This window comes from Muntiacus reevesi, chromosome 3 (genome assembly GCF_963930625.1).
Source record: "Muntiacus reevesi chromosome 3, mMunRee1.1, whole genome shotgun sequence".
NCBI classification, from domain to species: domain Eukaryota; kingdom Metazoa; phylum Chordata; class Mammalia; order Artiodactyla; family Cervidae; genus Muntiacus; species Muntiacus reevesi.
Window position 1 is genome coordinate 215551716 of NC_089251.1, and position 13132 is coordinate 215564847.

A 13132-nucleotide genomic window follows, 5' to 3' on the forward strand; every position below is an offset into this window, starting at 1 on the left:
AACAGAGCCCACTATACAAAAATAAGCATTTGAAAATTAATGTTATATGAAAGTAAAATCTTGAACAGATTTAAGTGTGTGTTTTGACATAAAGTGTCCAGGAAAGAAGAAATAATCTATTCTTGAGAAATTATTCACTTTTTTATTAAAATAGAGAAACTTAAGTTGCCAGTTTTCAACATTCCCTGTTAATAAAGAGATAAAATATCGTGAATAATCCAAATACATATACAACTTAAAAGTACAAATGTGACATAAAAATATACATATATGACATGATTACAAGTATTTCCTCTATGGATGAGTGCAATTAATTTTTAAAATTCCATCTTGATTGACACAATGTAAAATTACTTTTATTTACCCAAGAATAACACAAGGTGACATGAGAGAAGAGAGCAGATAGGTGAAAACATTTTACAACTTGAATTTGCCCTGGATAAATCAGACTTAGACAATTTAGGTTTGGCTCTAATTATAGTACCAATTTTAGTGGAGAAACTGGCAGAAAGTGCATTTAGGTCTGTATTTCATGGCAGTAAAGTCCTAGTGTAAGTTATATTTAGATAGAACTTACTATGAGATTCCTGCTTCCCTAGATGCTCAATTTTTAAATGATCACAAGTAAGTTGACAGAGATTTATTTAAATCCTGTCTTTGAATTTTAGGAGACACTCTTGATAATAATATAAAGCACTGTTTAGGACGTTGTGTTAGGATAAAAACCCACCATTCTCTAAAAACAAATTACCCATTGCAGTATTGCAAATGCCACAACTTAAGAGAAATGGGTCATCATAAACATATTCTTTCATGAATTGCTGCTAATTCTTCAATAGCTTCTGAACAAGCAATTTCGTTATTTGCATTTCAAAACAGAATTGTAGCAATACAATTGAAATTCCTGCAGGTCTGAATCTGCTATAGAAAAGGCTTTATAAGCCTCAGCAATGGTTAGCTTAGCAATACAAACAAACAGGCTCTTGACCCCAGGGACTTCCACTCTCATAAGTAAAATGATATCCCGCGGATATGTACCATTCGGATGAAAATCAGTCCTCTGTCATCTCACAATTTAGCAGCCCTGGGAGTCTTTCATAACCTAAAGATTTAAGAGCAAGCTGTTCAGGAAATGTACTATACCTTCACACTGTCTGTTTTTCATGTTTCTCTGAAATCCAGGCTTACAGCGGCAGAAAACAGATGTTTTTATTTGATTACAATATGCATCATCTCCACATGGATTCACATTATCTTCACAGGTATACTCATTGGGAGCTAGGATTTAAAAATATGATCAAAACTAATATAATTCTAATTCCTGAAGTGGGAGTTTACTATTTTTCTTAATTTAAAATTACATTTATTGAAACCCTTATTATTCCATAGATTATTCTTTTTGAATTTATAAGGTCATGATCTTCTCTTCATATAAGCCTTCATTTCTTATAAAAGAATAGAAGCCGATAAAAACCAAAATCATTTACACTGAATATAGTTTAGACCAACCTACCAGCAGCTGATATTTATAGCTGTTATTAAGCTATACTACTTTCTAAAAGGAATTCACGTCAATGGTTCTAATGATAGGCTATCTTTACCATGATATCATTTGAATGTATGAGAATCACATTCTTCTCTAAGAATGAAAACATTTCCTAGAAGCTACCTAGAGATGTAGGCATCTATTGTTAACTTAAACTTACTATTCAGGAACTCAGTCAAGAGTACTACCATGTGACTCAAACAAGAGGTTAAATCATCAGTTCTTAAGCATATACAGGGAGCAGCATTTGAGTGTGTATTATGTTCCAATGGACATGGGTTGCAATACAATTTAGGACAGATTATGTGTTATTTGCAGTTTCTAGCAGGGTATTTTGGGGAAGGCAATGGCACCCCACTCCAGTGTTCTTGCCTGGAGAATCCCAGGGATGGGGGAGCCTGGTGGGCTGCCGTCTATGGGGTCACACAGAGTCGGACACGACTGAAGTGACTTAGCAGCAGCAGGGTATTTGCAACTTCATTGCTTTATCTCCAATTCAGGAAAATGTTTTAGAGTACATATAAAGGAGATGGAATATTATAGGGGTAACATTGAATGATCTATACTCTATTTAAGCAAATTCAATTACTGAGAAATATGAGAGCCTTAATTATTAGAATTATAATTATTACTAAACCCCATTGATTTTGGATATTTTGCAATTAATTAAGCTGTGCATGCACACTCAGTCATGTCTGACTCTTTGCAGCCCCATGAACTGCAGCCCACCAGGCTCCCCTGTTCATGGGATCACCCAGGCAAGAATACTGGAGTGGGTTGCCATTTCCTTCTTCAGGGGATTTTCCTGACCCAGGGATTGAATCTGCAAGTCTTGCATCTCCTGCTTTAGCAGGGTTTACCAGCTGAGGGTTCTTTACCAGTTGAGACACCAGCGAAGCCCCATTAATGAAGATACACCAGTGTAATTATACCATGATTGAGATAAATATGGCCATATCCTGGTGGATACTGCTTCATCAACCAGTGGGGAATAACTTACATACAAATGAGAAAAAATAAAAGACACACTCATTTGTGACTTTTATAAGCAATCAGAATTTAGGGTCACAAGCTTAATTATTTTTCTCAATATGAAAAATCAGATATCAAACATGAAACACAAAATTATTAATAATCAAGATCTCATGACTCAAGTATCATAACACTCTAACAATAAAATAACAATATCTTCTTTGAGAATGGCTCAGCAATGGAGTGAACTTTTAAAGCATTGAATATATTATTAAGATGTTTATCATCATTCAACCTAATATAACCATAAAATTCAAAAACTACTAAATTTATATTTTGTAAAATAAAATATTAAGGAATACAGATTTCTTTGCTGATATCAGAGTCTGTATTTGGATACTGAGTTTCCAGCTTCAGCTTTAACAGCTGAAGGCAAAATCAGCCTTGCCTACCTCATACTTTCTGTTATTAATTTAAGTGATATTCTAAGGTTATTTTGGCGAAGGCTTTTTTAAAAAAAGTATTACTTAAGCATGTTTTGAAGATCAATCTTTTTTCACAGAAATAAAGAAAATTTTAGGCATGTTGAAGCAGAAATTCAACTGGCATGTTGCTGCACTTTACGAGGAAACAAACTCACTTATTCTGCAGCCTTGTTCATCTGAACCATCTCCACAGTCATCAAGTTGATCACACTGGAGGTCCATGGGGATACATTTTTTATTACTGCAAGCAAACTCATCTTTTTTACAAGGTCTTGCTTTATATGTAAGCTTACCTATAAAGTTATTAAAAAAAAAAAGATCAGTGCTTCACAGAATCAAAACAAATTTACTGAGTCTGTAACAGTTTTAAGATTTTTACTAAATGCTATGAAAAACATGGATCCATAATCCTTTATTTGAAGCTTTTTGGGATAAATGAAAAATTTCTGAAATTTTTGAACCTTAGAAAAATAACACTATATTTACCCTATAGTAAATAACTATATTTCCATGCAAAAATGTTTGAATATTTACCAAAAGTGAGATTCTTTTTTAAAGTAATATAAACTACCTCAGGTCAGGTCAAGTCAGGTTCTGTCACCAAATGGTTTTGCTGAATATTTCAGTAAGGTATTTAGTTTTTTGAATTTTAATTTCTGAATTGTGTAAAAGGGACTGTGTACACACATACACAATCTATATAAACACCCCACTAAAGAAACTGTTTAACAGAATATTTTAAACTACTATGCTGTTTCTCTCATGCAGTACTTTCTGGAATAAAATACCTATAACCAATGGAGATTTACAGACTTGGAGAGATTCAGTTGCATAGCTCTATTATGCATATGAAATGTTAGTGGATTATCTTCACATACTGTCAGAAAATCAAGTGCCTGATAATCTGCCATCAGACATGCCACATGAAATTTTTTTTTTTTTAATTTCTTGAGCCCTAATCACTGTATTATCTGTAGTTCACATGGAAACAATTATTTTGCATTAAATAGATTTACCACCACAGGGATCTTCATCTGAGTTGTCCCCACAGTCATCGATCCCATTGCACATTTGCTCAGGCTGCAGGCATATTCTGTTATTTCTGCATCTGTGAGGTCTTGTGGGTGGGCAAAGAAATTTATCTGAAAAGAAGAAAAAAAAAGCAGCCCCTTTGGGTACACCGACTTATGAAGAACCATCTTTCTTTTGTCATCTTTTTATTTTCTTCCTTTTCAAATCCAGGATCTACCTTTTCGGAATATCTCTTATTGTGGAAATTGCTTACATGCAGCTCTTAGAAAAATGTGTGATAATCGAAGTTATGATCCTAGTTATTTATATTAATTACAGAAGAGAGTGCACAGCTGAAATGCTGAATGAAGTAAGGAAAAGAGTCAAACTTCACGGTCTTATTTACAAATGCCTTATCTTGGCTGAGTTTCTCTAGTGTACCAAATTAATTTATGCCCACGTTTTACATAACATGGCAGGAACAGTTATCTGAAAGAGCAATTTCACACAGAATAGAGCTTGAGCAAGCATATGTTACAGACCCAAAACTGAAAAAATAGGTCATTCAGAAAAAAAAAAATCCCAATAACACTGGAGCTGCATTTCTCAATCTCTGTCTCCTTGAACAAACAGGTAGATATGTATTTAAGGCACATAAGGTGATCTTATTTATTCATGTGTTGTGTGTGTGTGTGTGTGTGTGTGTGTGTGTGTGTGTGTGTGTGTGTGCAATTTAAAGAAGCAATGAAATCCAGGGAAGTATACACTTGTCCTTTCCATCACTACAGAATCTGAAGACCTGTACCGCTGAAGTATGAAGCATCTTTAATGTCTTCTCTTCCTCACATGTAGGATAATCCAGGGCTCTATTGCGGGCTGGTCTCCTCATATTCTCACTCTAGAATTCTCTGCTTAGACAGTCTCATTCATTCTCATAGATTTACTTGACACTATCCTCTGGAGACTTTCGATTTTCTATATAATTCTAGCATCTCACAATTAATTATAGTATGTTCCATGGGGAATTTAAAATTCACCAATTTCAAAACTCAAGTCTTCATTATCTTCCCTTGACCTCTGTCTCCTCAGACAAACTATCTTATTTCCATAGTTCAGTTAGTGGCACATCATAGGCACAAGTTTGGGATTATCCTACATGTACCTTCCCATTATGCTTCAACTCTTATTATTCAACAAGTGCAGTTGGAATTGTCCCCAAATTTGCCCGCTCACCTCCATGCACACCAGTTACAACTCCAGTAGCTCAGCTCTTCACTCTTTGTTACAGAGATGACTGTAGTAGAATCCTTAATGTCTGTTTCATTGCTCAACCTAAAATCCTCCCAAAGCTACCAGAACAGTAATCTGATCATTTCTTTCATAGTTATCTGTCACTTCCAGAATGAAATGTATGGCATTTTATTTGGCATAATAGACTAATTATCTTGTCCATGCCACTCCTACAGGCTCATCCCTTGTCACTCTTAGGATTCTAGCAATACCACTTTATTAGCTCCTTAAATATGCCACATCCCTTTTTTGCCTGACTTTCTTGCTTTAATTAAAATTTGGTTCACATTCTAAGCAGAGTTCCTCCCCTTCAGGTTTTTTAGGAACTGACTGTTCTCAGTCACCTCAGTCACATTCAACTCTGTGACCTATAGACTGTAGCCCACCAGGCTCCTCTGTCCATGGGATTCTCCAGGCAAGCATATGGAGTGGGTAGCCATGCACTCCTCCAGGGGACCTTCCCAACCCAGGAATCGAACCCATATCTCTGGCGTCTACTGCACTGTAGGCAGTTGGGAAGTGCATTAACACACTAAGACCCCCTAAATCTTGTTCCCATTAGCTCATGGTATCAGAAAGTGGAGAAGCCAACCTACAGATCTGTCTCCTGACTACCTTCATAAGGCATGTAACTGGTCTGTTATCAACTGTACACAGGCTTCTGAATGCATAGTTTCTCCAGCCCTGCAGAGCCCCTTAAACTACTGCTATAAAATTGCTCAAATCTCACATTATCTCATAGTTTTCTACTATAGCTTCCAGAACTCTGCTACTACATATTTCTATTCCTTTTTAAAAAATAAACTAAAACAAAAACTGTTATTTTGAGGGTCATGCATTTGGTTATGTTTTTTTCTTGCATTATTTTCTCATCAATCTTATAAACATCACCCAGTCCCAATTCACTGAAGTTTGTAGCACCTTTCCTCACAGTTCTTTCTCTCTATCCAAATTTTTCCAGCCTCCTAGGTGACATCAAAATCCATATGAGAAAACCAGCCAACAAGTGCACCTCTTAGCTTCCTGAATTTTTCATACCACATATTCTTTTACTATAATCCAGTTAGGTCACCCATTCTTCTAGAGTATTGTGCACACGGGTGGACTTCAACAAATTTATCTTCTTAATTCAGCCAATGAAAGTTCCTGTTGCTTGCAGATAAGAAACACTTACTGATATAGCTGAAGGTATTATTTTCAATTGCTTCATTTACAAAGCCACTGATTTTAATGATTCAAATTCAGGCCACAATCTTCAATTATCCAACTTCTTAATTCAACCAGTCGCATTAAGGACACTTTTTCAGTCTTACCTGAAACATTAGTCCCTTGATACGTCTAACTCTTACCTATTCACCAATGCCTTTTTTCTTTTTATTTCCCTTTCTGCTGACATTAGATTCTAAATTCTATTTGTTTTTATGATTTTAATAGCTTTACTGAGGGATAATTTACATTCCATAACATGTAATAGTCATTTAAATGTACCACAATTTATTTCTTAATTTACTTATTTGATATTGATAACCTATTATATTTTGGGCATTTTTCTAAGTATTAATTCTTAGTCTAAATGATCTGCATTCTCTGGCACTTTTGCTTTTATCCTTCTTAGTTATCTAACAGAATCCCCAAACTTAGGTAAATGAAGCCATCTGCTATCCCAATGTGTGCATTTGGGAGGCCTAGGAATGCTGTAGATAATCATACTGCAGTGCTGACTGCTATCACAAATATGAATATTTATCAATGTCAGATAGGCCCTGAACACTACTTGGAAATCACTCATTTATATCTATATTTATATATTTTTATACATAATGTCATTCTTACCCTTTGAATCAATGATTCAAATCTATGTTCTTTTCAAGTCTCCCTACCACACCAACCTTTCACATTCTATATATGAACATACTTCCTTACTATACACAAACAAGTGGAAATAAAAAGATAAAAATTATTATATCATTAAATATCTGTCCATCAGCTGCATATACATATACTCTATCAACTCATTTCAAGGGGTCACTTTTGTTGTTGTTGTTCAATTGTTAAGTCATGTCCAATTTTTTGCTACCCCATGGGCTGAAGTGCCCCAGGCTTCCCTGTCCTTCACTATGTCCTGAAGTTTGCTCAGATTCATATTCACTGGGTTGGTGATGCTATCTAACCATCACATCCTCTGTTGTCCCCTTTTCCCTTTTGCATTCAATCTTTCCCAGCATCAGGGTCTTTTCCAATGATTCAGCTCTTTAAGGGGTCGCTATCCTTATATAAAGCTGACTGTTTTAACTTGCACTGAAACTCAATTTTCCCTGCCTCTTCAGGAACCACTTCCTCTTTCTTGTAACATTTATTACCTTGGTATTTTTCTTGCCATACTTCATTTTTTTTCTAATCATCTTATTACACACCTGAGTCTCTTTTGGCTGCTCATATTTATTTAGATGTTTGGTGCCCTTGATATTCTATCTTAATCCCTTTCTTTTATGTTTTGTTCCCTCTCTGCCTGAATCTTACAACTCCATAGAATTTACTACTACATTTTCCACTGATCCTCAGATTTATATTTCTAGATCACCTCTTTAAGCTCTAGAACCAAACATCTAGCATCTCCTTGTGATCTGTACTTAATGTCTCCTCAAATACATCCAAGCCAGACTTCTAACCTTTACTTGCAAACTGTTCCTTTTCCTGTGTTTCCCAGCTATTCAAATGGACAAGCAAAAACAGCCTATAAATTACACTTGCCAACTTCCTCTCTCTTTCTCTTCCTATGTCCGATCCATTATTTAATCCAATTCATTTTGCTTTTTAAATCACAATCAAATTGTGTATACTTTGCCATCATATGCTGTCATTATCTTAATCCAAGCTACCAGCATAGCTTGCCTAGAGTTCTGCAATTGTCTTAACTATTCTTGCCTCTTTCTGTCTGAATCTGTGAAATAGAAATATGACTCTGTGCCTCCTCTACTTAAAACTCTATAATATTCTCACTTGGTTTCAAGATAAATCTAAAAATCCCTCCCCAGATTCACAAGGTTTCAGGTATCTCTCCTGTTAGTTCAGTTTTGTCCATTATCTAGCATGCTCTGTATTCTCCAAGCACACATATCATTCAACTCCTCTAGTAAACTGTGGTTTGCTCTATCTCACGGCCTTTCTACATCTTGTCTCCTTTGCCTAAAATATTGTGTCATCCACTCCCACTCCATCCCTTTCACCTATGTGGATGCGATAAATCTCTCAGACTCAAACTCAAATGTTACTTCTCATAAAGTGAGACTGAATAAAACCCTATATAGAACAAAACTGCAAAATTCTATATTTGTATAATTTATTATGCTTCTTTCAGCACATATATCATAGTTTGTAACTATGTGTTTTGTGATCATTGATATTCCTCTTCCACTAGATTCTCAGCTCTGCGAAGTTAGGGTCCATATCTGTTTCTCTCATCATTATCTCACCAAAAACAATCATTATCTCTAGTTTAACAGCTATTAAATGAATGAAGGATACTTTCTCCCACACTGTTCTCTATACCTATGGTGTATTTTAGTCTACCTCTTTTAATTTTCTTTCAGGCAGAGTTCGTTTTATCCCTCTACACCTTGTCTTTATTTAATTCTACTATTGCTAGAAATATAATACCTGGAAATTATTATTTTCCAACCAGAATATGATCTCCTTGTCAAAGAAACCATGTCCTATGTTTTTAGCACAGTCTCCATCACATCAAAACTTGACTCAATGTTGATACTCATGACTGAGGGGAATGCAAAAACATTCACAGAATTAAGCTGGATATATTTTACAAGTTTTCCAACAACTGTGCAACATGTCCTTTAGAATCACTTTCTGGCCCTGGAAATGGATCTGTGGGGTGTGATCTAGAGCCCCACATGGTTAATTAGTTTCCAAACAAATCCTATACCACTTACTAGTTTTTGTGCTGAAATGGAATACAGAATAGAGGAAAAAATATTTTATTAAAAATAATAGTTTCTGGCTTCTGGCTTGTCTTGGTAAACTTTGAAATATTTTTGAATTTGAAAAAATTTCAAGTAAAACACTTGAAATTTTTTTTCAAGTATTATGATTCAGAAATAACGCTATCGCTAGTGATTCTCTAGAATTCACTTTGTAATGTTATGTAGAAGAACTGAAATTGAAATTTAGTTACATTACTTATCAGGGGTACCTATAGAGAACAATTCTCCAAACACTACCTTTTTCAAGTTTTAAAACATGTTTAAAATAAAGCCGCCTCCTTGTTTTGGAGATTTTTATTCAACTGAGTCAATATCAACATCTATAAAAAATTAGTATAACTTGATTTACCAAATAGAACACGGAATATAAGTACATATATGTACATGTAAGTACATATATTTATGTTATGTCTTCTTTAATACACCTGATGTGAAACTTATATTTATATCCAAAGCAGTAGCATTTTTCTTTAAATTAAAAGTGAAATTTCTTTTTTATGTTGATTAGAAACAAAGAATGACATTAAGAATGACAATATTTACCAAATACAGGAAATTGTTTAATTTGGTGATCTAAAGCCGCGCATTTAGAGTTGTTGGTTGCACAATATACTTGTGACAAATGTCAGTCAGAAGTAACTTGAATTTGAATTAGAAATAAATTTTAAGATTTTTCAGACTTAAATGTTAAATAACTCCTAAATGCAGTTATCTGCCTAACTCTTGTAAGACAGATAGATGATCGATAGGTAAATAGATAGATGTGAAAGTGTTAGTTTCTCAGTCATGTCTGACTCTTTGTGACCCTAAGAACTGTAGCCTGCCAGACTCCTGCATCCATGGAATTCCCCAGAGAAGAATATTGGAATGGGTAGCCATTTGCTTCTTCAAGGGATCTTCCTGACCCAGGGATAGAACCCTGGTCTCCCATATTGCAGGCAGATTCTTTACCATCTGAGCCACCTGGGAAGCCCCCAGATAGATAGATAGATAGATAGATAGATAGATAGATAGATAGAAAGATAGATGTGTGTGTGTGTGTGTGTGCACGTGCTGTCTCTTCAGTCATGTCTGACTCTTTGTAACCCTATGGACTGTAATCTGCCAGGCTCCTCTGTCCATGGGGTTCTCCAGGCAAGAATACTGGATTGGGTTGCCATAGAGAGATATACAGATAAATTGATAGATAGATAATATCTGTATATCTCTATGCATATTTATCTCCCTTCTCTGAATAACCAGTCTCAGTAGTGGGTGATTTGTGAAAGTATGTGATTTTATTATGCACATTTTTTTCCATACTTATTTGTCAAAAAAATTGTTTTAACCTAAAACATCAATTGGGTATAAAGCTTAAGTCTTTATATGAACCTTACTCAATTCAAAAGGTGAACTACTCTAAATCCTCCTAGACAGACCATAATCTATCTTTTGAGTAGTGTTGACATGTGCAAGTTCAGATTTAAGAGGGCTCTCAAAGTCGTAAACTCTGAGCAGGGTTATTATTACTTAAGCAAAAGTTGTATCTGTGGTTACATGTTATCTACCTAACCCCGGGATGGCAGAATTTGTGGTTCACCTCACCACATCATTGAATCATGCCGGCGCACTACGTCAGGGGGGGAGAGTAGAATCTAGAGCCGTGGGAAATGCCATACCACACATGTCAGGAGCTTCATCAGAGTTGTCTCCACAGTCGTCTTCTCCATCACACACCCAGAAATGCAGTTTGCAAAGTGAATTGTTGCAAAGGAACTCATCTGCTCTACATATATTTCCTCCTTCATTTTAAAACAGAAGACAGATATACAGTATAATTAATTCCAGTCAGCAAAACACATACTTCTCTAATTCTTAGCACAGTAAAAGTGTCTCATTTCCTTATTTTTTTCCTGTAAAATATTATACGTCCAAGCTTTTTTTAAAACAGTATTCACTGTCAACTTTTCAAAGCAATCTGTATCACCCTCATATGTATCATATTGTCTTTACAGAATATTGAGAATAAGATGATAGAATGAAGTTTTCTTTAAAAAAAAATTACTTGTTTTTTATTTGGCTGTGCTGGACCTTAACTGCAGCATGTGGAATCTAGTTCCTTGACCAGGGATTGAACCTGGGGCCCCTGCAATGGGAGCATTGAGTCTTAGTCACTGGACCACCAGAGAAGTCACTAGAATAAAGTTTTCTTAAATATAAATTTCCTTCCATTTCACATCATTTCTACATTATTGAGTGTAAAGAAACTTAGTTTCTAGTACTCATTTTCATTACCAAAAATTATGCTCTTCTGGGAAGAAAAATTACTTGAAAAGCGATTTAATAATTTATTTGTATCTGAAAACTGACAAACTGAATCATGTAAGACAGAAAAACCAGTAAAACGTTTTTATAGTCATAGAGAAACAACTAATTTCATAACAATTAGAAGTTGGTGGGTTCGATCCCTGGGTCAGGAAGCTCTTCTGGAGGAGGGCAGGGGGATCCACTTCAGTATTCTTGGCTGAGAATCCCAGAGACAGGAGCCTGGTGGGCTACAGTCCATAGGGTCACAAGGAGTCAGGCATGATAGAAGCAGTTTCTAATGCATGCAGAAGTTGGTGATGTGATGAAATACTGTGCTGTGTGCTTAGTCACTCAGCTGTGTCTGACTCTGTGACCTAGGGACTGTGGCTCACCACGTTCCTCTGTTCATTAGGATTCTCCAGGCAAGAATATTGGAGTGGGTCGCCAGGACCTCCTCCTGGGATCTTCCCAACCCAAGGTTGACCCCAGGTCTCCTGCATTGCAGGCGGGTTATTTAACATCTGAGCCACCAGGGAACTAGTTATTCTAATAAACACTGTACTATGGAATACTCTTATGAGCATTTTTAATTTATTTTTAAAGAATATATCTTTACTTTCAATTTAATTTTTAATTTTTTGGCTGTACCACATGGCATGTGGGATCTTAGTTCCTTGACCAGACCAGAGATTTAACCCATACCCTCTGCGTTGGAAATTCAGAGTCTTAATTACTGGGCCTCCAGGGAACTCCTTTGTGACCATTTTTTAAATGTTTTCATCCTTTCTCTTTTTAAAATTAAATAGAAACCAGCAAGAATATATGGACGTTCTAACTTTAGGTTAAATACACCTACCACACGTAAAGGACACAGAGTACAAATAAACTTTAGTTATATATGTCTAGATACATAGCAATATATAGCAGAAACAGCAATGGTTAGGGAGTTAGGAACTTGCTTTGTTTGCTTTGGAAAAGTGTAATAATTTCTATGGAGCTTAACATCTTCATATGTTACAAAAGAGGTATGATTAAGATTTATAAGATCATATTTTCAAAGAGTACCTGAGGAAACAACACAAAGAAATTTGATGGGAATGTAAACTGAAGATAAATGATTGCCTTCAGAGACTTATACTACCAACTTAAATTTCATATATAACATAAGAAATACTGTTTCCATATTGGCAAGATTTGATGGTTGAAGATGTTGACATGTTAAAAATGGATATGATTACTAAAACATAGAGCTGCAGACTGATACTGCTCATCCTTGCAAGCCTAGAAAATTCCAAGAAAGAAGTATTGTTCATCTTGTGGATGTACTTTGGAGAGAATAATAACCCTAAGCTTTTTAGGGTGAATAAGTTCTTATTCTTTTGAGCTTTGACTTGCGCACAAATCTCTAGTAATTCACTTTCAGTAGCAAAGATTTACTTTAGGAAATGAGGACAGAATCAGATTTGGGTTTTAGAATGACAACCTTAGCTACAGTGTGGAAAGCTTAAACATGAAAACAGGGAGGGTAAAGCTAAGACAAGAAA

The 13132-nt window shown here is 35.4% G+C and overlaps 1 protein-coding gene across 1 annotated transcript in view; it reads right to left on the reverse strand.

Moving 5' to 3' along the window:
• The window catches only part of LRP1B (LDL receptor related protein 1B), a 1678044-nt gene that overhangs the window by 152618 nt on the left and 1512294 nt on the right, over positions 1–13132 (reverse strand). The window contains exons 72-75 of the mRNA XM_065928990.1: positions 10961–11083; positions 4020–4145; positions 3159–3296; positions 1144–1278 (exon numbers count right to left, since the gene is read on the reverse strand). Of these exons, the coding sequence (XP_065785062.1) occupies positions 1144–1278; positions 3159–3296; positions 4020–4145; positions 10961–11083 (522 nt within the window). The remainder of the gene's footprint in view (positions 1–1143; positions 1279–3158; positions 3297–4019; positions 4146–10960; positions 11084–13132) is intronic.